The 26806-nt window shown below is 32.7% G+C and overlaps 2 protein-coding genes across 2 annotated transcripts; one reads left to right on the top strand and one right to left on the bottom strand.

Moving 5' to 3' along the window:
• LOC128554230 (uncharacterized) lies at nt 1-993 on the bottom strand. Its single transcript, XM_053535479.1, has one exon. It carries the CDS (start codon nt 991-993, stop codon nt 1-3), a length of 993 nt encoding a protein of 330 aa, XP_053391454.1.
• Nucleotides 994-12756: 11763 nt separating this feature from the next.
• Nucleotides 12757-26649, top strand: LOC128554229 (uncharacterized). Its single transcript, XM_053535478.1, has 4 exons — nt 12757-12837; nt 20509-21124; nt 22681-22725; nt 23609-26649. The coding sequence occupies exons 2-4, from the start codon at nt 20512-20514 to the stop codon at nt 25246-25248; spliced, it is 2298 nt and encodes a 765-aa protein (XP_053391453.1). The 5' UTR covers nt 12757-12837; nt 20509-20511; the 3' UTR covers nt 25249-26649.
• The last annotated feature ends 157 nt before the right edge of the window (nt 26650-26806 follow it).

Below are 26806 nucleotides of genomic sequence, written 5' to 3'. Positions count from 1 at the left end.
CTATTCCTGCTCGAACCAAGTGCTTACATCTGCTTTGAAGATATCCCAAAGATAGTCTGGTATTGGTGTCGGAGACGAATCGGCCTCTGGTGCTAACGTTTTGAACCGGGTGAGCTGAAAACGAGATAATGCGTCGCTTATTTCATTTTTTGCCCCGGCTATATGAGAAGCTCTCAACAAGCAATTAAAGCGCAGACACTGTAATGTAAGTACCCTAATTAATGTCATAACCTGTGAGGACTTGGAAGACATCGTGTTCAATATATGTACTACGGCCTGGTTATCACAGTGAAACCGTATCTTCTTATTTCGTAGCTGCTCGCCCCAAATACAAATAGCTGTAACAATTGGGAAAAGCTCTAATACGGTTATGTCCCTTGTTAAACCATTACTATGCCATGCAACAGGCCATCTTGCGTGACACCAATGTCCCTTAAACCAGATACCAAAACCAATGCCCCCAGAGCTGTCTGTGTACAACTGTTCGTCATCCTTGGATAACCAAAACCGATCATGAAAGACTGAAATTCCGTTACAGTTTCTAAAATATCTAAGCCACATTTCCAGATCTAATTTTATTCCCTTGTTCAGTCGGACATGATGGAATGGGCGCTTAACGCCACAAGTTGAATTAATAAGACGTCGGCAAAATGGTCTTCGAACAACTATCGCACGACAGCAAAAATTTAATGATCCTATAAGCGACTGCATTTCTCTAAGAGTAACGAAATTCTTTGACAAAATGAATTCAATTTTTTGAATGACTTCATCAATTTTTACGATCGGTATTCGGATCTCCATTTTATCCAAATCAAGTTCTAAGCCCAAGAAAACAATGACCTTTAAGGGACCTTCCGTTTTTTCGTCTGCCAATGGAACGCCTAGCTCTTTCATGATTGTTTCGAATAATAGCATTAGGCTTTTACAAGACTCGTACCCTTTCTCTCCGCCAAGGAAGTCATCAAGGTAATGTATAAGACGTCCTGAATTCATTTTTGATTTAATGCAAAATTCTAGAAAAGTAGAAAATTTCTCAAACAAACTAGGCGAAATGCTACAGCCAAATGGTAAACACTTATCAAAATATTTTTTTCCATGCAAGAAAATCCTAAAAGTTCGAAATCGTCGGGATGAATCGGAAGTAATCGAAATGCACTTTTATGTCCATTTTAAATAAATAACAGTTTCTACCCAGGTCTTGTATAATACGAATCGCTTCATCGAATTCTGTGTATTTAACCGAGCATATTTTCGGATCTATAAATTCATTGATTGATAATCCCTCAGGATATGACAGGTGATGTATAAGCCTGTATTCGCCCGGACTTTTCTTTGGAACCAAGCCAATTGGTGAAATCTGCATGTTTTTAAATGGGCTAACGGTAAATGGACCTGCAACTCGGCCTAAGTCTACCTCTTTTTGTATTTTTTGTTGTGCTAATTCAGGCTGTTGTTTTACGGACTTCAGGTTTTTTGATACACGAGCTTGACGCGGTCTGAAACCTAGCTTAACAGGCTGGGCACATCTCCCAATCGGGGTAAATTACCTCGTTCGGGGTATATTACCCCGATCGGGGTATAACAAGAACAATAGAAAAGTACAAAAGTTTTGATAACTTTTTTATTAAGGAAGTGCTAATGCTCATATTCTCAGGTCAACTTCGTATGATATAAACAGTTGACAATATGATAATTTTTTGACAGATTTTTGTTGTAAAAATTTCAGATTTTCACCATTTTTTAACATATGCAAAATTGATAAAATGGTACACAAGCATATTTGTTATGACGATATAAAGCTGTAGTAAAAATATTTATGTTAGCACTTTAAAGAAAAAAGAAAAAAAAAATATTTTTGGTTTTTCCCCTATTTTTCTATTTGTCCCCCTATCGGGGTATTTTCCCCCGAAGGGAGGTTTTTTTTACCCCGTTTTGGGATGTGCCCCCTGCTTAAAACCTTTTAATAAAATATTTGTAAAGGGCGACTTGTATTACAACCAAAAATTTCTAAAGATTGGATTTTATAGGTGAATGTGCTATTTTAAAAATTGGACATCAGGGAAGGAAAATTTTTAAATTTCTTTTGAACCCCCTTTGACCCCCGATACTTTTTTGAATCCACGACCAGCCGGGAACCCAACGCCCCGAAAAAAGTTTTTTGGGCCCGATTTTTAAAAATTTACCCCCTGTGTTTCTGGCAATGAAAAAACGCCCCTCCAAATTTTATGTTTTGTCCCGGTTTAAAAAAAAATTCATAAGCTATGTAAACCCCCACAAGGGATAACACGCGGCCGAAAACTTGCAGTATGACCATTTAAACCCCTTTGCCTTTTTTTAAAAGGAATACAAAAGGTTCAAAAGGCTTTTGCTTTATCGGGCTTTGCCTTGTAGGTCGTTATGGACGGCTTAAAACCGGGGACCATAATTCATGTTTAAATTTGATAGCCCAGGAAAATTTGCTCGTCAAACTTTTTCCCAAAAATTTTTTCCCCCATGCCCAGGCGCTTTCCCGTATTACATAGAAATACAAAGGGAGTTCGTGAACTTTTTTTGGGATGGCCTTTTAAATAGCCCGACATAAACCCAGATAAAGGGCACGGACCAGGTTAAATATTTCCGATTTCATCTTTACCCAATTTGGGCCGACAAAAATTTGTACCATCAGGGAGAAAACTGCAAAGTACTTCCAAAAGCAAAATCTGAAAGTTCCACCGCACCCCTTTAAGAAGTAATCCCCTATTGATAAATTCACCCCCCATTTTTTTGTTTTTGTTTGGGGGGGGAACATGAATAGCGTTTAATTCATCTTGCGCTAAGCGTGTATGTCATAATTTTGGGGGAAAACGAATTTATATTTCCCAATAAATTTAAAAAAATGCACAAAGGGTTTCGTTACAAACCCAAAACCTTGTAAAATTTGGGTCGGTAGCTTTTGCATAAAATTTGACCCATCTTTTTGGTTTAAAAACGTCCGCGTTTTGCGCGGTCCCTATGGGAAACATTCATTTTTAAAAAGGGTTTTTTTGTTCTGGTCGGGTTTAATTACTACTTAAAAATAAAAATTTATCTTTTTAAAAAAATTTGAGTTTCTTATTTTGAATCCCAAATGGAAAACCTCCCCCTCGAAAAATTTTTGTTCAAAAATAATTGATGTATTTTTTGCCTCCCTTTCTTCCGGACCTGTCCGTCGTTCAATTTCCGGCCTTGTTTTTTAGCCTCGGCTCCCCCTTTTTTGTGGGGCCCCTTTTTTCCTTTTGTCCCTTTTTTTACCCCCCCTTCCAGGGACCGGGCATGTTAAAATTGCAAACCCAAAAATTTACTCTGAGTTTTTAAATGTTTTTACGACGTAAATTTCCCCGATTGAAAGATAAAAACGTCGGTCACTGATTTTTAAATACTCGGCGAAGTTACGAACGATCCCCGCAAGAATTCCCATTTTTAACACTACGGGGCCGTCTTGAAACGTTAATTTCCCGGGTTAGAATCAAAACCCAAGATAAGCGGGGAAATTTACCCCGAATAAATTTAGATAAATATTTTAAAATTAACTTTTCTTTTTATATACACAAGGATTTAAAACGGGGTTTTTTGTTTACATTAGAATTTTAGTACAACGACAACAAAACAATGCATTTTCATTTAACACCCGAAACTTTGTCTTTTTTTTTAAAAAACAAAAAAAAAAAGGTTTCCCTTTTACAGCTCCGCAAAGACATTAAATATGAAAGTGTGGGTTATCCGATTTGGGCAAAACTTGCAGTTCCCGATAATTTGGTTTATTTTTTTGGGGGTTGGTTTTTTTTTTTTTCGGGCGTTTTTTTAAAAGGGGGAACTGTTTTTTTTAAAATTTTAAAAAAATTTTTTGCATTTTTTTTCTCAGAAACCCGTCATTAACGAAAACCCGGGCGCATTTTCAATTTTAAAATCATAATTTAAAGCCCGAAAAATTTCGCTTTTTTTTCAAAGGCCCCCCCCCTTTCCGTTTTCCCAAAAATTTGTCACCTCATGTGCGAGTTTTCGCATTTTGGGAGTGTTTTACATAGTTCTGCAAAGGTTTTTGAAAAATTTAAAATGAGCACTTTTTTCATCAAATTTGCCAAGGATTTAAAAAACCCCCATGTGATTCCGTCTAAATCATATAAATGGGGTTTTTGGGATCGAAAAAAAATTTGGAAAAAAATTATCCCCCCATTTTGGCAAAAAATTTGGTCAAAAACAAAAAATAAATCCAAAAATAATTTTTTTGTTTTGTGCCCAAATGTCTTTTAAAAACGTGATTAAAAATAAAATTTTAAAAAATTTCCCCGTTCGGGCACTGGCATTTTGAGAAAAATACCTGATTTGTCCCTTAAAGGGGAACTGTTTTATTTTATTTTCAGCTTTTTTTGCTTTATTTTCAGAAATCCTTCATTAAAGACAACCTGCAAAGATCCACTTAAAGTCAAAAATTTAAAAGCCCGGAAAATTGGGTTTTTCCCCTAAGGCCTCCCATTTTCCTTTTTTGGGCCAAAATGTCACCTCATGTGGAGTTTTGGGCATTTTTCGAGTTTTTTACATTAGTTCAGCAAATGTTTTGATGCACAAAAGGGTAAACTGGGGCATTTTTTCACTAATAGAAAGGAAATTTAACAAATCCATCGTGATTTCATTTTTAAAAATATACAACAAGGGGTTTGGGTTTACTGCACCAGATTTCGGAAAAATTACCCCCCCCAAGTCAAAAATTTGGGTAAAAAAATAGAAAAAGCCCAAAAAATAAAGTTTTCTTTTTTGTGAAAAAATGTCGTTTTTTAATTAGAAATAGAATTATGAAATTCCGCTCGTCTCCCGGCATTTTTTAGAAAAAAACCTGATTTGCCACCATGGGGCTAAAACCCAATAAAAAGAATTTTTTTCTTTTTTTCATATAAAATTTTTTCCCCTACTTCAAAACCCAATTTTGTTCCCGTTTCTAGTTTTTTCACTCTGCTTTGCCAAATTTTTCCACAAAGATTTTCCATACTTTTGGCCCTTCTAGAAAAGAAAAAAAAAAGGGTTTTGTTGAAAAAGTATGCAAAAAAATGAAAGCCAACTGAAGTCAGGAACCCCAATTCCCAAAAACAAAACGGTCCGCAAAATTTAAACACCCTACTTTCTTTTTTCAAAAACAGCTCGAGAACATGCAAAATTTTAAAGAAAAAAAAATGCCCCTATTTTATGTAAAAATTTTTCCCGAGTGATATAATGCCCTTTTTGGCCCCCGATTTACGCGAAATTTGCGCGAAAAAAAAAAAATTAAGAATCTTTTTATTGGGGACCTCTTTCTTTCTACACCAAAAAAAGCCTTTTTTGCCCAAAATTACTGCTTTAAAAACCTTTAAAAAATATAGCAGGGTACACTTCAAATTTTTCCCCCCTTCAATATTTGTAAAAAATTAAAAATTCGTGATTATGGTTTGAAAGTAAATTAAAGCGAGAGATAATGATTGTTAATTCTTTAAAAAATTTTAAACAGCCGATGCATGTAAAATTCTAAAGGTCATTGAAAAAATTAGCTGCTGCAACTTTGTATGAATCGATGGTTACCTTGGCGCGGAAAATTTCAAATTACAAAAGGGTTTCCCGTGTTTTTGATTGTTACTGGGGAACATTTATCTTTTTTTGTAAAAAAAAACAATGGAGGGGAAACCCTTTTCCCGTTTATATCCTGTGTTCAGTAGGGACTATAAAAAAAAAAACTACTCAGTGAAAAATAAATCCCGTAAAAAATTTAAATTAAATTTAATAAATTTTTTTCCAGTTTTTTATTAGAAAGGATTTTAAAAATTCATATAAAAATTTTGACACTTTTTAAATGCTAGAAGGGGTTTTAGGCGGGTTCCATTTCGTGTTTTTAACTTTCTGCTGCTTTTGCTTTTGGGTAATTTTTTTGATTTCTAATTGGCTATGCGGATATTTAAAATATTTTTTCCCTTTTTAAAAAAACAAATAATGGAATTAAAAATTTCCCGAAAAACCCCTATGAAAAAAATCCATTTAGTCGTCGTATAATTATTTTAAACTAGAAAAGTGTATCGTTTTGTATCCCGGCTTTCAAAGGTTGTTGATATGCAATTGGGAATAATTTGGGTCGAGAGTAACGGTTTTTTTGGGGGTAAAGAGGCTTACCTTTGGGGGAAAAGGGGGGAAAAAGTTTTTTTTAAAAAACATATAAACCCCATTTTTTATTTTTTTTTAGGTTGATTCGTTTTCAATTAAATTTAAAAAGGAAATGCTAATTTTGATACATGCAAAAGAGGGCAATCAATCAAGGTGCCAAAAATGGGAAGTCGTTGTAAATTTTTGCTTTTTTCAGACGAAATTTATAAACCCAAAACATATCAAAGTATTAAAAACCTACTTTAAAATTTTCGGGTTATTAGTGTAAATTGGCATTCATCGTTTTCCGATATATGGCAAAAATCGCAGGGAGAAAAAAAATTTTTTAAAAACGTCAGACGGATTTTCCCCGGGTAGCAAGGTCAGCTTTTATAGATAGAAAAAAGAGCCCCCCCAATGGGAAAAAAAACATAGTGGGGTTTTCTACCCCGTGGATCCAGAAACCCGCCGCCATCCGCGCAGTTTGGCAGGGCCATGCGTTCGCAAAAAAATTTCTCTTTTTTAAAAATAAAAAGGGTTTTTAAAACCCAAAAAGATGGAACCGGGCCCAAATGCCGGGGCGCAGGCGGGGCTGGGGTCCATGTTTTTCGCAAAGTCATATGTTGGTTTTCTCATGGCGCGGTCATATAAGATACAGAAAAAAACATAATTTTAAAAATTTAAAAAACCCCCAAAACAAAAACCCAAAGGGGAAAAAAAGAATAAAAAAAGACCTACATCAAAGACTGAATACAACGAACAAACAGGAAAGATATACTATACCCGATTTTTTTTTGGGGGGGGGGGGGGGGTAACGAAAAAAGGAAATTGAGACTTTTAAAAAACTTTTTTATGAAAAATATTAGCGCAAAAAATTAAAAGTAAAAAATTTTTCCCTTTTTAATATTGGATATAAAGTAAACAATGTCAATTCAAACAAAACTTGGGGTGAAAAACACAGCCCCCCCAAAAAAAAACAAAAAATGGAAATGAGACAATTGGGGTAAGCCCGCAAAAATGAAAAAAGACAATAATAATATGTAATATACCAAAAATTTCCCCCCCCCCTTTAAATACGTACTATTTGCAGCCAACGAACACTAAACCCAAAACAAAAAAGTGTTAAAAAAAGTGGTTTCTAAAAATTTTTTCCCTTTCCCATTGCCTTTTCTCCAAAAGCAACGGGTTTTTTTTTTACTTTAACCCCGGGGTTTTTAGTATGCCCCTGTAAAGCATCTTTCAGAAAAAAATAGAACTTAGTTTATTTAAAATTCACACTTTCAGGACCTCGTTTTACAAAAAATTCTTAAAAAATATTCAAAATGTAAAGGTCACTTCAAAAAGAATTTTATCGAAAACTTCACAAACAAAATTTTCTCTATTTTTGATTTTTCGTCTATCAGTACTTCGTTTGGTCAATTTTTATGTGCTCTTTCCCCCATTTTTTGGGAATTTTTGGGGGAAAAAGACTTTTTAAAAATTTTGGGCTTTTAAATTTCCCGTGAAAAAAAAATGGAAAAAAAATCTAATTTTTTGGGTGGAATTGCTTTGGTAAAAACTTTGCCCCATTTTCATGAATTTTACCCCGGGATCCGATTTTGGGAAAAAAAACTTTTCATTTGGAGATAGAACTTTTTTCCCAAAAACCAGCATTTTTAAACGTTTTATAATTTCATTGCTTTTTAATAAAGGAAAATTTTAAAATAACAAATGATAGCTTTTGTTTTTTTCAGTATTTTGAAGAACAGGACTTTGCACTTTGTAAAGAGAAAAATAAGTGGAAAAATTTTTACGTTTTTTTTCAAGAATATTACAAAAAATTGTTTACCCGGGCTCCCCCACTGAAAACAATATTTTTATTTTCACATCTCCCCTATAAATTTAAAATTTTTTTTTGAATTACAATTTGGGCTATGTCCCCTGTAATAATGGGCAAAGACATTTTAAACTAAGTTTTCAACTTCAGTTTTAGAAAAACAAAAAAGAAATCCATGCATTTTCACAAATAGAAATTTTGGATTTTGAATGGAATAGAGGGAAATAGGACTTAAAAACCCCAAACCCGGGTTTTTTTTATATCAATTTTCAAAAAAAAAATGGTTTAAAACACGGAAAAAAAAGAAACGACGACCCTTTTTTAAAAAAGATAATCCCTTGTTTAACCCAAACACAAAAAGGAATGAAAAAATTTAAATTTAATTTTCAAACTAAAAATAAAATGTTAGGGTTCGGAGAATTGGGAAATGGGAAAACAAACTTTTTAAAAGAGTGGAATTTTTCGTTTTTAAAAAATATTAACTGACAATGTAATTATAAAACTTTATACCAACACACACAAACATACTACCCTATAGCTTTTGTTCAAAAAATTTATTTTTTCCCTTTAAAATTTGCTTGAAAAATTTATTTGCCCAAAAATTTCAAAAAAAAACTTTATTTTTTTGACTTGAGTAAGAAAAGGGTTTGTGCAACCCGGGACGGCAAAAAAAATTTGGGGTCCAAAAAAACTTGGGGTGTAAAAAAGCAATAAACTTTTCATTTAATGACCCAAAAAGGTTTTCCCCGTCTTCTATGACGCGACTCACCAGGCCGACAGATTTCGTTTTCCCAAACCTTTTTCGATAAAAGATTTCTACCCTGCCTACCTGTTTCCAAATTTCCCCAACTTATGCGCTGAAAAACGTAATTTGGCTAGTGCCTGAAATAAAGTTTTGTATTAGGAACGTGAGTTTGTAAAGGGACCAAATTTTTCCTTTTTTCATTAAAAAAAAAATAATATGAAATTTGGGGGTTGCCTTCTGCGGGAAAAAATTTGAGTATACTTTACCCCTTTTTCTTTCTGTATAAAAATTTTTCTTTTTTTATATTTTCGCCCGAGGGTTTTTCTCCTTTTATGAAAAAATTTGAACAAAGCCAAAAGTTTAAAAGGTTTTTTTTTAAAAAAATGAGAAATAATCATTAATTCAAATGTGGGCAAAAAATAGGGCGGGCGGAGGAAAAAATTTTGTTCCTTGACTTAAAAAAAATTTTGTGATATTTTTGGGGCCTAAGAATCTGGTTTCCCAAAATGCAAACCCCAAAAGGGCCAAATTTTTACATACATTTCTAATATTTAAAACTGTCAAGTAAATACCCACATCGTTGCTTTTGCCCCAAAATCATTTCCTTTGCTGTCCCAAATTTTTTTTAATAGTAAATACAAATTTCTGAATCCGGGAATTTCAAAGTTTCTTTTTTGTTCATGTGTTTTACAAATTTGCTTTTTTTGTTTTTTTTTTTAAAGAAACCCAAAAACCAAATTTTCACCCTAAATCCTGCCCTAACGTCCCGCTCAACCCCTTTGGGGATCGCGCATTTGGGGTGATGTTGGGGCAACCCCAAGTAAAACGTGACAGTATTCATGTTTCATTGCAAACTTTTAGGGGTTTTTTTTTTTAAAGTTCTTTATCTTTTTTTAAAAAAAAAAAATGGGGCATTTATCCAATTTTTTTAGGAAATAAATGCACTACATGGCAGAGTTTTCTTGATATATCAAAAGGCCCAAAAAAGGGGGAAGTTGAAATTTTCGTAAAATTTAAAGGCCCCTACCCGGGATTACAGATTAAATTTTTAAATAAAATTTTGGGAAAAAAAAATCCCCCGGAAGGGACTGAGAAAAAGGCAAAAAGGTGAAAAAAATTTCAGACTCGGGTTTGGGTTTAGTTGGGTTTATGAGCCCGTAATGGAAAATTTCAACCTGCCCACGCCCCCAACACCGGCTTAAGCAATATAAGTTTAAAGTTCTATTAATTATTAAAAACAATTGTTTTCAAATTTAAAGATAATCCCCCCAAATTTTTGGGAAAATTATTTAGTTTGTTTTGATTTTAAACTCAATAAAAATTTAAAACCAATTTGGGAAAAATTTTTTTTCTAAAAAAAAGAAGTCTCACTACAGCACAAAGATTAGGGAATTTTTATTAATTATAACTAAAAATATTTCGTTTTTTACGGTTTGTCCCTATTAATTTAAAGATAATAAAGAAACCCAGTTTTTAAAAAAATGTGTTTCCCCTTTTTTGGGGGTTTTTTTGAAAAAAAGTTATTTAAATCTTTAAATGTAGATATTTCTGTTAATGATAAACTTTTTTTTGTTTAAAAATACCGGAAATTACATAATAAAGTTTTCCTAAACCCAGAAATACCCAAAACTTTACTTTTCATTATTTCAAATGACACTTTTTAAAAAAAATTTTTTTTTTTTTTTCCCACTAATTAGCAAAGAAAAAAACCCTTGTATAGGAGAAGGGAAAAAAACCATTTTTCATTAAAAATCTTTTTTCAAGTTCCTTTACCAAATTTTATCCCAAACCCCTGTTGGTCGAAAATTCAAAAAAAAACCAAATTTTGTTTAGCAAAAACTACACAGCTAGGGCCTTTTTTGGGAAAGTGATTAAATGTAATTCCCTTTCTCTATAGGGATCGGGAAAATTTTTTTGGGGAAAATAGTTGCAATGTACGCGAAAGACTGGGGAAAGGGAAAAGGGGGATAACAAATTATGCCTTTTCCCCCCTTTTTTTTGAACCCTTAAACTTTTGTTCAAAAATTTTAAAAGGCAAACGTTTTGGGTTAAAATAAACACATGAATGATTTTTTGCTTTAAATAATTTTCCAAAAATTGTGATAAGTAAAAAAAAAAAAAAAAAAACGGGCCCAAAAAAACAAAAAAAAAAAGAACGAAAAAAAAAAACAAAATAAAAAAAAAGAACCTCCAGGGGGGTTCGAAAATCCCCGGGCCCCACGCATGTTAAAACAAAGTTCCCCTTTAACCCTTTGACCTACGGGGAAAATGTGTCAAAAAACGTTTTATTTAAAATTGAAAATTAAAAAATTTAAATTTTGTTGCGGAAACGTGTTTTGGTTTTTGTTTTAAAATTGACATTTTTGTAAAAGACTGGGTTTTTCTACTTTTTATTCAAACAATAATGTAATGAAAAATTAAATTCAATATTTGGAAAACCCAAAAAGGGCGACGTGGTTAAAAACCGTTAATTCCCGACAACCCAAAAGACACCGATTCCTTTTTTAAAACCCCCCCAATTTTAAACCGTTTGAATTCGATAGAATAAGAATAATCTGGGATTTTAAAAAGGTTTTAAAAGCGGCCCCGGTATTTGCTTATGACTGTTTAAGCAAATTTTTTTTTTTTCGGGAAAGTCGTTTCCCGAAAATTAAATTTTTCTGCGAACACCCCGGGAGCAGTTCCGGGAATTATGGGGGAAAACAACAACAACAAAAACTGTGAAGGGATAGAAAATAAATTTTTCCCGTCGAACGGTATTTATAAAGGGGTTTCTTTGGGCACATTACACGTACAAAATTATCTTTTAAAAACCAGTCCCGTTTTTTTGAAACTTGTTTTAAAAAAATTTTAAGTTTTCCAAGAAAAGGCCGAATAAAAGCCGGGGAATTATTAAACCCAAACCAAGGATTTTTTCGAAGAAACCCCGAGCCCCTGGTTACAACTTTTAATACAAACTTTTCCAAACGTAATGAAACCCTTTAACATTCTTAGTATCTTACCTCAAACCCAAACCAAAGAAGTTGGAAAAAAAGGCATTACGATAGAAACCCAGTCGAATGCCCCTTTTTTCAGGTCGTTTTAAAAGGGGAAGTCAATCCCTTTAAAATTTTGTGAAAGGCTGTTCAATTTAAAAAATTTTAAAACAAATTTGATCGACTGTACTTCCCACCTTTCGAAAACCCAAAAAGGGAGTTTAGAAATTACAAGTTTTCCTCGAACCATTTTCCCGAACCAAATTTTTACACTCGCAATGTAAGTGTGCTGGTAAAAAGTGTACCAAGATTATCCCCTTTCTTATGAATAGGCACTATAAAACCTTGTGTCCAGATTGCCTGGAAGTAACCAGAATTGAAAACTTTGTTAAATAAGTCAGTACGATGACTTCCAAGTATATCGATAGTTTGAAAAACTCATTTATTAAATTATCACTTGCTTTTTTTGATTCTGCGCGACGGGTTATTCTGCGCACCTTATGTAAAATGTAATTTCACATTGACTGAATACATGTAAGCTTATTTACTGACTAATCATCCTTAAATTATGTAAAAATCCGTTTATTTTCTATACACTTTACCTTTTAAAGACGTTTGACAGTTCAGCCAAGCTCCGATGAATCCAGGTCAACAACGTGAAATTCAGATAAAAAAAAACTTTTTCCATTTATTAATAAAATCTTAAAATATATTCCATTGAACAGTATTGATACAATGTCCACATAGTTTATCAAGTAAATTTGTCATGCATTTTCATTCACAATCCAACATTGCGGTCAAAACATTAAAACATTATTTTTGTTCTTAGGTGCACAGAATAGACCGACACCATTGTAAATTCAGCGGGTTGTATTTAACGAACTGTAGTTTTCTTATAAATATAAAAGTAAACAACCCGTTTTCATTTTTTCTTTTTCTATAGTAGCAATATAGTTCTTTATGCGAATATATGTCTCTGAAAATCTGAAATGCTAGAAAATGTCGAAACCCCGATATAAAGTAAATGGATATGAAATAAATAACAGACGGATTTAGTGGTATTCAGCCTAGAAAACAAGGCAGTAGTTTTTAACTCCCTTTGAACTTACTCCATTAGCAGTCGTATTTCCGGATAGATCGAATAGTAAAATTGCACTCTTTTGCGCGACATTACACCACAAAATGTTAGTTTAATTCTGTTTTTATTTACATTTATTGTTAATAACTTTTGTTATTATTACTATTAACAGGTAAGATGTTCTGAACATGTGTAATATGCGAAAATAGAAGTCTAGTTTCGATTTCCATACATACGCTAAGTTAAGGTGCTTGTAAGCCCTTTGAATCCACCCCTCGTGTGAATTTTTGTTTTAGTGTTTTATGCCACATATTCCTTGGTGTGACATAAAGAATATACCCAACTGTTCATAGTAAGTAGAAGAAACTTTCAAGACAGCTTATTCTTTATTGAACAGCATATTTTGTCCTATATTACATGAACTTTGATAGTTCGTTCTATTTTGTAGAAGATATCAAGCTTCTTTTTCAAAAGTATTTTGTCATTATATTTATGATTATTGTGTGTCTAACATATTTCTCCAGGTACTCCGGGAGTTTAAAGTGTTACAAACAATGTACATTTTTAAAAAAATGCAAAAATATAAAATGGAAGTGAAAGTAGTGCTGTCAAAATGACAGAAAAAAAAGTACAATATTTCAAAAAATATACAAGTTAATCAGTTTTCAATTCCTGGATTAGCTAGGTAAATATGTTAGACACACAACAAAAACAAATTTAGAGAAAAAATATGTTTATATGTTTGAAAAAGAAGTTTGATATTTTCTACAAAATAGAAAAGTAATAGAATGTGGACAGTCGAAGTGCAGCTGTTGTAAGACAAATACATGTTACTGAACAAGGGGACCTTTATAGAAAGTATTTTCTACCCCTTCTGAACAATTCTATATATATGTTATGAATATTTAGGGTCTCCAAAATGAAAATTTACCCGAGGGGTGGTCTCAAAAGGCTTTACATGATCCTTCATGAAATGGTTGCTTGAATTATCAAGGTTATGCTACACCTGTGTACTACATTATAAGAAAGTGGGTTACCATGCTTCCTGCATTTCGTTGAACAAAGCAGCTTTTGTAAGCCTGTTTCAATAAAACTTATTAACTCTTCTTGTAGAGTCTATATGATACAGGCTGGTCCCCCCCCCCCCCCCCCCCACCCCACCAAAAAAAAAAAAAAAACACATTGCCCCATCGGGCTTAAAAACCCAATCGAGCTTGAATTTGTGAAAAGAATTTTGAAAATATGGTCATATCAGATACAATGTCTTGACGGCAACTCTTGAACGTTCTAAACTTGATTCATTTTGACTAGATCCAAATAAGTACATTTATGAGAAAAGAATGTTTAAACATTATCTTGTTTAATGCGCAGAAGGGCTGAAATGTCATCATAGTTACAACATCTGAAGTTAAAATGAAATCAATAGTTTGTCACTCACTTTAAGAATAACGTTGTGTGCCTGTAATCGTTTTTCAGTCGTGCATTGAATAGCATATTTGTTGAACTACATTTGCAATAATAGTTAATATAGCATATTTGTTGAACTACATTTGCAATAATAGTTAATAATAGAAAAATACATAAGATAAACTTGTACCAATGAATTTATACCACTATGAGATCCATTATTATAGGCGAAAACCACAACAGAAGCCATACATAACTGACAGGTTATGATTCTTTAGATGACTGGGCGGGGTTTGTCTCTTTAAAAGTTGGCCAAAGACAAAATAGGTTTATATGAGGTTATAACTATGTAACTAGGTTAAATCATTGAAAAAACCTTGAACTAACACCTTGGAGGTCACATTTTCTACTTGATCTTCATTTTATAAGACCTTTGTCAGAATGCTAATCATTTGGAAGTCTAGTTCGTGTTTAAAAGTGGGATAACTGACATCAAAAACTAGGTCACTATGTTAAAATATATATAATATATATAAAAAAACTTGTAAACACTCTAAAGACCACATTTTTACCTGACCTTTGTGAACCTTGTCAGAAGTTTTGTCTCTATATAGTAACTAGGTCAAAGACTAGGTCACCAGGTCAAATCATGGCAAGACCATGTTAACACTGTAGATGCCTGATTTTAGATATGCTTTACATTTTTACATTGATGTTTTTAGATATGTTTTACATTATTCATAGTGTTTTTACATTTTTACATGGATGATTTTAGGTATGCTTTACAGTTTTACATCAATGTTTATGCTTTACAGGAAACTGTTGGCGTTTGCAATATGACTTCTTCTTGGCGATATATGACCATTTTGTGTCGATTCGCCGTAAAACCCAACTAACTCACTCACTCACTCACTCATTTTCTGCAATGATCTTTATGTGACTTGGTTTGAATGTTTGTCTGCTTAAAATCTGGAATAATATTTTAACTGGGTCACTTTGGTCAAAAACTAGGTCACTAGGTCAAATATTTGAAAACCTAATGATCTACCGTCTTAAGTACTTACATAAAATAGGCATTTACCTAGAGCATTTTATTTTCAAGGGAAATAATTGTGGTCTGACAGTATTATTTTGAAAATCACAGTTGAGATTTTTTTTATGTGTGCACCGGTACAGTTTTGCGGGGAAGCGAAAGTTGCCATGGAATTTTGTCTTCTTCTAAAAACAAGGTAAGTTGACAGTTTTTGTTGAAATATATATCGGATAGCTGACACATAGGAGAATGTTTTGGTTTATATCCATCTTACAGATTTTTTTGAAAATGAAGAGAAACAGGGGGAATTCTGTAAATTTCTTCTTATATGCAAATGAGCTGAAAATGTATTGAAATGACTAGATCAGAAGTTTATGCCTTTCCAGTAAGTTTTTCCCTACCTTTGACGATAGTTATTAAAAAGTATAGATATCAACCTCTTTGCTGATATTAGTACCTAAAATTTTCAGCCTGTGAATAGCTGTGGAAATTTGGGACTTCCTTTTTTTTTAAGATATAAATAGATCTAAGCTATATTTAGACTAAAGTTTTTTTTCAGTATAACAGCATGTAGAGAACCCTTACATACAGTCAAATATTCTTGATATTGCAAGGAAATGTAATGCATTTTTCAAGTGGTTGCTGTTTCTTATGTTGTACATACTTGATATAGGTCATTGTCAATGTCAACTATCATTATACTGACATTTGAAGTTGTTGTTTTTTTCTAAATTACCTCCCTTATATATGCATTTTTCTTCATTCATTTTATTGATAATTACTTCCCATTATGTTTAGCAAAAATTCTCAGATTGCATTTAATTAACTCCCTTTATTTAACATGAAAAATTCTCTTGTGTAATGATTATTTGTATATTTTACTTGCAGTGTCTGATACATGTAGTTGCAGTCTGTCTTTGGAAGCTGTAGAAATAACAAGAAAGAGGCTGACATAGTGGTATAGTTTGTTATATATGAAGTTTATTGATGGCATTCATGTCATGATGATATCATTAAAGTACAATATACATTGATTTTCTGACAGTCATGTGTTATTACATTTGAACTGAGACTGTTTTATAATCAGGTTCATGATACTTTTTTTAATATACATTGTATACAATAGTTGCATTTTTTTTTTTCAATATTAATTGCAGCTTTATAAATTAGAACACTTCAGGTTCATGTTTGATATAGTTTATTAATGATTATAATTTTAATCATACAATGAGTTATGAGATATTTTATTAATTTTAATAAATTTAGATTAATAAATGTAAAAAGTCTGTATTAAATGCATGGGTCATCTTTTGTACAAAAAAAAAGGGGGAAAAAAAAATGTTGTATAATTTTCATTTTCAGTTTTGGTAGGGAAAAGTTTAAGTATGTACATGTACAGTTGTTTGACCTGTTTTACCCTGTGGCAGTCCAAGAAGATGTTACCATTATGAAAAATGCAGGAGGTATTATGCTTTTATATGTTAAACAAAGGTCTCAAAGCATTTATATGCTGTATGGCTACATTCTTGCTCCTGAAATAACTGTACAAGACAGCAAATAAGACTGACATTCCTGACAAGATGTGAACCTTCTGGACATGTCAGCCTGGCATAAACATTTCTTTCCTGTAGCTTTGTGTATCCCTCAATTTACTAAGTACATATCTCCATTAAAATAATGATAATAGATATGGTTTAGTAATAAATGTGTGACAGCTTTGTAATGTCAACATTTCAAAAATAGAATGAACATGTCCTTTGATAATAAATATTGAAATACAAATTTCAGTATATTGTATCAGTCAGCAAAAACATGAAGTACATTTGTATCTTTGTATTAAGATAATTAAAACAATTATATTCAAATGCTTTGACACTGATTTTATGTTGATTTCCTAGAATGTGTGTGAATTAATGTTTTACAATATTTCAGAACTTGAAGACAATGGTTAGTGCAGAAGGGACATAAAAGTTATGACAAAAGTAACAGATATAAATAAGGTAAACTATTGTGATAAAAAGACATGGCCAGTGCTGCACATCACAAAGGCAATATTTGAATTTAATTTTTTGTCACATGAGTTCTGTAAAGCTGATTTTGCAATATATATAAAATGATTAGGATTAATTTTTCTTACTGTGATCTTTTCTTCACATGATTTTGTCAAGACTGACAATTTGTTCATTGGAATAAGATAGTTAAAGGCGGCATTGTGTCACATAAAAATATGTCTGCATAGTTGCCTAACATTAAATGTCAAATTGTAAACAAGGAAATTCTAAATTTGGAAAATCCTTTGTTGTTTTTCGTCATTTAGCTCAGTTGAAGGAGATGAAGTTTGAAGCAATTTTCACAGTACAACCTCTCCAGAGTAGCTCACTCTGAAGCAAAAACCTCTCTATAACAACATCATGAGAATTTCCCTAAGCTGAAATATAACTATCAAATTTACTTCTCCAGAACAACAACCTCAAAATAACTAAAATATTTGTATATCCCACAGGGTGTTGCTCTACAGAGGTTGCATTGTACTTATAATATCTATGATTTCAAATGCTTTAAGAAAAACAACACTTTCAACAAGGGGAAAAGTGAACATATATTACTCATAAGGTGAAGTTTTGGCAGTTCTCAAGTTCATTGATTTTGCATGCTATATAAAACACTTTAGGTAGTTTATCTTTATTACATCATATACTAATCAGAGGTTGTAGGTTGTTGTTGGAGCTTTTAGGTGAGATCATAGGTGAACATCATCAGATTTATCTGTTTATTTTTTTCACCATTTTATTGAATATGTACATTGAATGTTATAGAATATGCAATCTTTTCGGACAGTCCTATTAAATAACTTGTCATTTAGTGGATCTAAGTATATGTAAAATTTAAATAAAGCAGCAAGCCAAGTAGCAACACAATCTTGCTGCTTAAAACAGGTAATTCCTTAGACAAGTTGAAATTAGACAAAATGTCAATTTGTAGATTTACCTGACTTGCTGCTTGATAATATATTTCTAAGATTAGAATATCTGCAAATGTCTAAAATGATGTTATAATTGTTTTAAAAACTATCATGTTTTATTCTCTTTTATGTAATAAAGTTTTACATTTGTATTTCCAGAAGTGCTACAAGTGTGTTGTCATGTGAAATGGAATTTACCCCAACTGTGCTGCAAGATGTATATTCAAGTGCAAGACAGCCATGCACCAGCTGTAAACTGAGATGGACCCATATAATAAATATGTTGACTTTTCTATGTATTATCATCTGTACAGAATGTGTTCATGACAAGACTGTATACATATATTGTTAAATCATTTTTTATTTCCATTATTGCATGCATGTTAGAAGCAAGCATTTAACAATTGCATTCATAGAAGTGTTAAAATGTGATCAATCTAATTTAAAGAAACACATTTAATTGGACTTTTTAAGTTTCATAGTATTTGTGGTGGAGACTGACCCAGTCATTCAGCAACATACTGTCTGTGTGTCATTTCTTGTATGTTATAGTTTTCTTAATAATACATTAAATGTCAAAGTTATGGTAAGATGAACTCATTCATCACTTGTAGATTAATGTTAAAGCAGTTCAACATTTTACCATAAGTTAACTAATATTCTATTTAACCAGAGTTGTCACATATTTTCATATAAATATTTGTATAATACAGTCTAATCTAATCTACATATGATGTTCCACAATTTTTTAGTTATATTTTATGTTGTTTTCATGTCTCAACATATAATTACTAACATCAAAGAAACTTTAGTATTTTACAATTTGGTTGGTATAAATGGTTGTTTTGTTTATATATTTTATTTTTTTCCATCCAGGAGAATAAAGAAATATACATTTCAAAATATCTCATCATTCCAGATAAGTACACTACATAAGATAAAAGAAATAAGAACAAAATATGTTGGTGGAATTTTATTTTCAAAAATTTGATATACAGTCTTTGTAGTATTTACTTCTTTAGATATGTTGGACTGAAATGGGAATAACAACATACATTAAATTTTTGTAGTCATAAGTTAATATGGGAATTATTAACTTGACTTAAAAAGATTTTATCTCACTGTTATGCCATCTGAGCTTTAATATTTTTCAACATTGTCATTGGCAACAAGGCTCAACATTATTTGTTGTGTATACCTTGCATTCATGTGTGATAAATGCTTTTATGGTATTCTTTAACATAATTTATGATTTTCATCTTACCATGGATTAAAAAAATATAAATTTATTTGTCTGAAAATTAAGGTAAAAATACTGACTAATTAAATTGCAATATAAGAAAGCTTATTTGAGATAAAGGGAGGTAATTCCATAAAAAATATGTAGAATGTAGATGATAAATGTAATGAAGGGAGGTAATAAAATATTATGAAGTTATTAGTCTTCATTTCTTTGGTGAGCTAATTAATTGTTTTACATTTTGGTTTATTAACTACAAGTATGACCTAACGTGTACCTGTCCTGAAGGAAAATAAAATAGGTTGTTTGATGTCCTTGTACTGTATTTGTTTACATTCCATGTCTAAATGAAATGAAGAAACAGACTTTAATGAGGGTATCCCGGGAAAATACCTAAGTTTATTTTTATATCAGCAAATTTGATGAGATAGTCATTCAGGAGTTGTCTATCCTATTTCCAAAAATGCTATGGGGACTAAATATTTTGGAGTAAATATCTCTTTTAAAAAGTAACACACAGCATTTTAATATTGCATATATATTATCTGATGCACTTAGCAATATATATTTGGAGTCAAAATGTTAAAAATTCCGGTTTTAATTTTTTAGTTACAATGTCTACATAAAACATGGTCAGAATGTTTGTTTCAATGGAATGCAGGCCAAATGAAAAAGCGTTCCAGTTTTGGAGTTCTGAATGAATGATTCGATGTATTGTATTGTATTGTATTGATCTCAACTTTATATAATTGGCTCCACCGAACAGCAAACAAGGGTCACCTGAGGTAAGGAAGAGAAAAATCCTAAACAACTCCTTCTCATGGACCATACCAAAGCAGTTCACCAAACTTAGTGTTGGAACCTTGCATGATCATTTAAGATATGTTAAGATGCTTCTGCTCTACTTCTATTGTGAGTATGAAAAGGAAACTGATTTTAATCGAAGCACCTGGTACTGCCACAAGTAAAATCTACGCACTTAAAATGTGTAAGAGTGTGTTTACAGGCACAGTTGAATGTGAAAAGGTATATTTTGTGAACAGTTTCTTTACTACAACAAGAATGAAATCGCAACCTCTCTAATGCTTTCTGCAACTGTTATTGAAAATTATCAAATTTGAAAATCTAATTTCAGAAGATGAATGTACAGACTGAGTATTTCATACGACTGTTGTTGCTCCTCGTTCAAGCTGGCATGCTGGTCTGTAGAGGCATAACTCACAGGGAACTTGCAGGAACGCAACTCAACATTGTACTCAAACCCCATGAGAAAGCATTGAAAAAGAAGCTTCTGAAATCACAGTGTATAGTACTTTTCCAAACCAGTGGCATATTACATGTAGAAGACCTTGACCTTTCCTTGTTGACAGTTGTTCTACTTGACGTGCTGATTCTATCAACCACAGACAAACAGTACATTAAAGTAATAAAGGAAACAAGAAACACGTTGGCACATAATTCCACGGCTTCGGTTGAACTCGCTGATTACAACAACTTAAAAACAGATCTGGAAGATGCATTAACGAAATTGTGCGTAGGCCTTGACGTGACTCTACAGACTGAATGCTCAAAATTAATAAAGAAGTTCACAGGCGAACCTCTTGATGAGGCAACTGCTTTAAAGTATGTAATGGAGCTGAGGAATGAAGATGAGCTATTACAAGATTTTGAAGGAATGTTGGAAAAACAGTCTGAAGATATTCTGCAAGAAGTCAAAGCATCAGAGAACCGATTACAAGAATCGCTCTCAGGTAAAAAGATATATATCCATTCAAGATGTAGGACATAGTATTCAAATGATGTAATTTTTGTGGTTTTCGTACTTAAAAAGAGAACGATATTTCCTATTTAGTATTTTTAGCTCACCAGAGCCAAAGGCTCATGGTGAGCTTTTGTGACAGCTCAAGGTCGTGTGTCGGTCAACATTTTCTAAAAAAATCTTCTTCTTGAAAACCACTAGTCAGAATTCCACCAAACTTCTCAGGAATGATTCTTGGGCAGCCCCCTTTCAAAATTGTTCAAAGAATTGAATTCCATGCAGAACTGTTGTTGCCATGGCAACCAGAAGGAAAAACTTTAAAAATCTTCTTGTCCAAAATCGCAAGGCATAGAGCCTTGATATTTGGCATGTGACATTATCTAATGGTCCTCTATGAAGATTGTTCAAATTGTGCCCCTGGGGTGAAAAGAGGCTCTGCCCCGGGGGTCCCAGGTTTACATAGACTTGTAAAGGAAAAAACTTCTTGTCTGAAACCGCAAGACCAAGGCCTTTGATATTTGGTATGAAGCATTGCCTTGTGGTTCTCTATCAAGATTGTTCCAATTATGCCCTTGGGGTGAATAATGGCCCTGCCTCCGGGGGGTCTTAAGTTTTACATAGACTTATATAGGAAACAACTTTAAAAATCTTCTTGCCTGAAACTGCAAGGCCTAGGCTTTTGATATTTTGATATGTTTCATTGCCTTGTGGTCCTCTACCAGAATTGTTCGAATTATGCCCCCGGGGTGAAAAGAGGCCCTGCCCTAGGGGTCCCAAATTTAACATAGACTTACATAGGGAAAAAAATAAAATCTCCTTTTCTGAGAGTTTAAGGCCTAGGCCTTTGATATTTGGTATGTAGCATTGAAATTGCTTAGTGGATCTCTAGCAAGATTGTTCAAATTATGCCCCTTGGCTGAGAAGAGGCCCCACCCTGGGGGTCACTTGTTTTATGAGTTATATAGGAATAAATACTTAAAAGATTATCAGATTGTATTCCCTAGACTGTTTAATTATAATTACCTGATGACCCTAAGTGACTAGGAGTCACTTGACTGTGACCTTGACCTACTGACATACTTTCTTGTTTTTTTAAGATACAGCCTTGAAATTTGGATGACATGTACACTTTTGCACACCAATCTTAAAACTGACTTTCAGTGACCATGAATTTGACGACCTACTTTCTAATATTTTTGCATCAGTTTGCCATTTGAAACATGTGGCTCATATTACTCAGGTGAGCGATTCAGTGTCGTCATGACCCTCTTGTTTTTACCAATATCGCCAGAACCCGGAAGAAAGAAGATGTGAGATGCCAGTTCAGTTTTATAAGGTGTAGAGGGTGGCATCTAGATGTTAGAATAAGAATAGTGATACAAAATGTTGCCCACTTCGTGTTTCCAATTGTGTTTGATTAAAATATTTGTAGAACAAATAACATTTTTATCTTGTTTTATGTACCAAAGGTCAAGTCTTTCGTTTTTATAACATACATTTGATTGTTGTTAATACATTTTATATCTGTTCTAAATATTTCCTTTGCAGATTTTAAGCAGGAAGTAATAGAAGAGTTTCAGAAACTGCATTTTGGTAAAAATTCTTTTTCATAGAATAAATTTGTTTAAAGAATGACACATATTTATATTGTAATTAATATTGTAATTGATAAATGAGCAACATTATGAATTTTCTATAATATTTTTTTTAATGTTTAGTTTTTAAGAAAAAGTAGAGCTAAATTGCACTCCCCCCGGTGTCAGCGTCGCCATTGGTTTTTTTATCAATTTAAATATCTCTGTTACTATCAAAGCTATTGACTTGAAACTTAAAATAGTTGTGATCAATTAAAGTCTACACCAGGAGAAGCAATCCCCATAACTCTGATTTTAATTTTAATGGAGTTATGCCCCTTTTTGACTAAGAATGTTTGGTTAAAGTTTTTGATAAAGTCAAATATCTCTATTACTGTCAAAGATTTTGACGTGAAACTTAAACTAGTTATTTACTATCAAAGTCTACACCAGGAGAAACAAGCCCCATAATTCTGATATGAATTCTGATGGACTTAATGCCCCCTTTTGATTTAAAAGTTTTGGTTAAATGTTTAGATAGAGTCAAATAGCTCTTTTACTATTAAAGCTTTTGATTTAAAACTTTAAACAGTTATTTACTATCAGTCTATAAGTCTACACCAGGAGAAACAATCCCCATAACTCTGATTTGAATTTTAATGGAGTTATGCCCCTTTTAGACTTAGAATTTTTCAGTTAAAAGTTTTATAAATTTTTTACTGGCAAAGCTCTAATTCAGATTCAAGCACTGCGAAAAGTCGAGCGCGCTGTCTTAAGGACAGCTCTTGTTATAATTATTTGTATTTGTTACCTTAATATCATAACAATTAAGATTATATCTCGATTTCTTAAACGTAATGCTAAATTGAAAAAGTTTAAGCTCTTAGTTTTTATATTTTTAGGATGCACAGACGATTTCACTAAATCAAATTTTCCCGATACACTGCCCAGCTGTGAGGTTTGTTTCAGTGTAGACAACACTGCAACATTCTATTGTGAAGCCTGCTGTCAGTTTATGTGCACTGAATGCAACCAACGTATCCATACTGTTGAGAAGACGCACAGCCGGCAAAGATTAGTCAAAGGTAAACCAATAAAGATAGATATGAAGGGTTATGACTTGTGTGACATACATAAAAAGAGCCTCTTATATATCTGCGAATCTGACAGTAAACTTTGCTGTGAGGTGTGTTTAAAAGAGAAACATGAAAACTGCAGTACAATTTATTCCATTTCTGAAGAAACGCGTGAATCAACACACAATCCAACAATGGAAATACCTCGACTACAAAACGAAGCACGCCTGCTTATTGCATGGTTGTCTTCCATTGAAAGAGATGTAAACAAGAATGTAGAAAGTATTACAGCAAGGTTAGATGAATACAGAAATGCGTTATTGAAGCAATTTGATTCTGAATCACAAAAAATAAAAGAAAAAGTTAATGAAATGAAAAATAGTACATTGAATGAAATAAAGAAAAATCGCAAATACTGTGAGCATGTCATTGAGAAATCTGAACAAGCCAAACTTTCAATGATAAATATGACTAAATGTGGCACACCCTCACACAAACTTGTGTTTCAATATCGGATAGAGGAATTTAGAAACGAAGTGCAGTCCCTAACAGATGTGGATATTGTATCTTTACACATGGAGTTAAAATTACCAGAGCAAATTGCACTTCATTCTGAACTAGTACCAGTACGAGTGGAGGCACCGGAAACCAGGCCTGTACAGTTGTATCAGATTGGTGTTCTCGAACTGAAGCAGAATGAAAACGAAAAGAGAGTACCATTTTACACAGGACTTGATTTCTTGCCTGATGGCAGGCTTTTTACCGTAGATAATCAAAACAAGAAATGCTTGATTTACAATGAGAAGCTTGAGAAAGTAGGATCCTATCAGTTATCGTATTATCCACTGTGTGTAGTTGTTGTATCTGAGGAGGAAGTGGCGATAACAAGTGGCAATGTATACAAGATAGACTTTCTACGTGTCAGTAAATCTAATGATATATCTTTGATCAGGACATGTAATGTAACGACTCAATATGTGTCAGTATGTCTGATGGATGATAAGAATTTTGTTGTTGGAACAATTGATGATACAAGACCTTTTCGTATTGTATCTCTATCAGGAGAAGAGAAAGATTTCAGTATCGACTTTCAGAACAAAAAGTATGCGATTGACGCCAGTGCCTGTACATACATAAGAGATAGAGACAAAGTTGCTCTCACCGATAGAAATGCCCACACTGTCTTTATATATGACAACATGACCAACAGCAGAGTTGATGTTGTGGACGAACAAATCAGAGAACCAAGAAATGCCGCAATAGGACCGTTTGATTGTATCTTTCTTTGTAGCATGAGAACAAACAGTATTATACAGATTTCTCCATTAGGAAAAATTGTAGCATCTCATAAGATAGATATGACGTTTCCTTACAGTATTTGTTTCTCAAAGAACAAAACAAGACTTGCCATTTCAAACAGTCCTGAGGAAGGGACAAAACTGCAATTATTCAAAGTTGTGATATAATATGTAAATACACAAACATCTCCAACAGAAAAAAAGTGTTAGAAGCGTGCAGGAAACAGTAATATCAGAAACACAAATTTTACAAATTACTAATAAGTGTTAAGGTTAAAAGAATAAATTTATTATTTTCTTTCTATGTATCTATATTTAATTGTTAGTGTGTGATAAACAGTACTAAAAGTACCGTTGGAAGCATTGAAAGTAACTAAGTATAAGGAGTCTGATCGTGAAGGGTAATAAATTGTACATACCACACACTAGGCCTAACAACTGCCTTAGTGGAACTCTTATAAACAGATATATTGAAGAATACCATGTTCCAAATGTAATATTTTTAGAGGATATTTGATGTTATTCTAGCATTAAACTGCTGTTCTTATCGCTGTTCTCTTAAAGGAGAGTAAGTTTACAAGTATTAACAGAGAGTTAATCTCGTAAAGACTCGCACTCACATGCTGTTCAACTCTTTTTTATATTATGCGCGTTCAAAGGAAAAGCGTAAACAGATAATTATACGCCAAAAGAAATGTTGTCAGCGTGATAAAACAGCAAAGATATTCGAGTGCATTTCATGGATATTTAATAACATTCAGGGACAATATATTCATTTATTAGATTTTACATATTTTATTCAAGCGTAAGCGCATGTTCATTTTAAATTTGTGAACATCCTCAGAATCCCCACAGGATACGTCGTTACCTTCGTCTTAGCGGGTTCAGTCACTTTCCAATCCCTTGTTGATTCTGCAGATGGTGTAACATGAAAAAACATGCATTATTCCTACAGTATTACTGGCTTCATTATACGCACCAGTCGAGGTCAACACATTGCTTAGCACTTTTATTTCCATGTTAAACAAGTAAACAAAGGGAGTTCTTCACACGGACGATTAACTCGCATGCCAATAAATTTGAAAATATAATATACACACCCTTACAATTAGTGATTACGATGAAATTTGACAAAATGTTCCTGGAGGTTTTTATTCAAAATAATTAAATGTCTATTTTATTCAGTATAAACAGTAACGAATCTGTTTTACTATGTTGTGAAGAACATATTGGATTTAGTAGGTGTAATAACTGAAAATTCTGTTTCACAAGTTGTTAAGTTCAAATTCCGAATCAAAGATTAGCAGCATGTTATATATCATATAAAGCTTATTTGTCTTTATGGTTTAAGGTGTTACAGTTCGAAATTGTTGAAATTATTGAATGCAATAATCCTATTCTTGTATACATTTTTTTTTGTGTAATACCAAATGTTTTTGTAGAGAAAGTTGTTTGAACATGAATTACCTGTTTTGTACATACTGTATTCCGTGTATGCTTGTGGAATTTTCCAAGTAGACATTTATATATTTAAATATCCTAAGTAATTTATCTAGTCTTCATCTGCTGTGAATAAAAATGCTTTATGTATGAATGCTATTGGAAGATTTAATCGTTGCATCATTTGTTGCACATGCAAAAAAGACAAATATCGGATACCTTAAAACACGTTTGTCTTATACACTGTCAGCTAGAAGAAAAAAAACCTGTAAAATTTAAAAAAACG

The sequence above is a fragment of the Mercenaria mercenaria genome, unplaced genomic scaffold (genome assembly GCF_021730395.1).
Source record: "Mercenaria mercenaria strain notata unplaced genomic scaffold, MADL_Memer_1 contig_4852, whole genome shotgun sequence".
Classification (NCBI taxonomy): Eukaryota; Metazoa; Mollusca; class Bivalvia; order Venerida; family Veneridae; genus Mercenaria; species Mercenaria mercenaria.
Note: the sequence above shows the minus strand (reverse complement) of the source record. Positions and strands in the feature narration are given on the sequence as shown.

Coding starts and splice junctions, on each gene's coding strand:
- LOC128554230 (XM_053535479.1), bottom strand. CDS start 993: ATGAATTCAGGACGTCTTATACATTACCTTGATGACTTCCTTGGCGGA.
- LOC128554229 (XM_053535478.1), top strand. CDS start 20,512: ATGAATGTACAGACTGAGTATTTCATACGACTGTTGTTGCTCCTCGTT. Junction 21,125..22,680: donor ATTACAAGAATCGCTCTCAG/GTAAAAAGATAT, acceptor TTTCCTTTGCAG/ATTTTAAGCAGGAAGTAATA. Junction 22,726..23,608: donor GTTTCAGAAACTGCATTTTG/GTAAAAATTCTT, acceptor TTATATTTTTAG/GATGCACAGACGATTTCACT.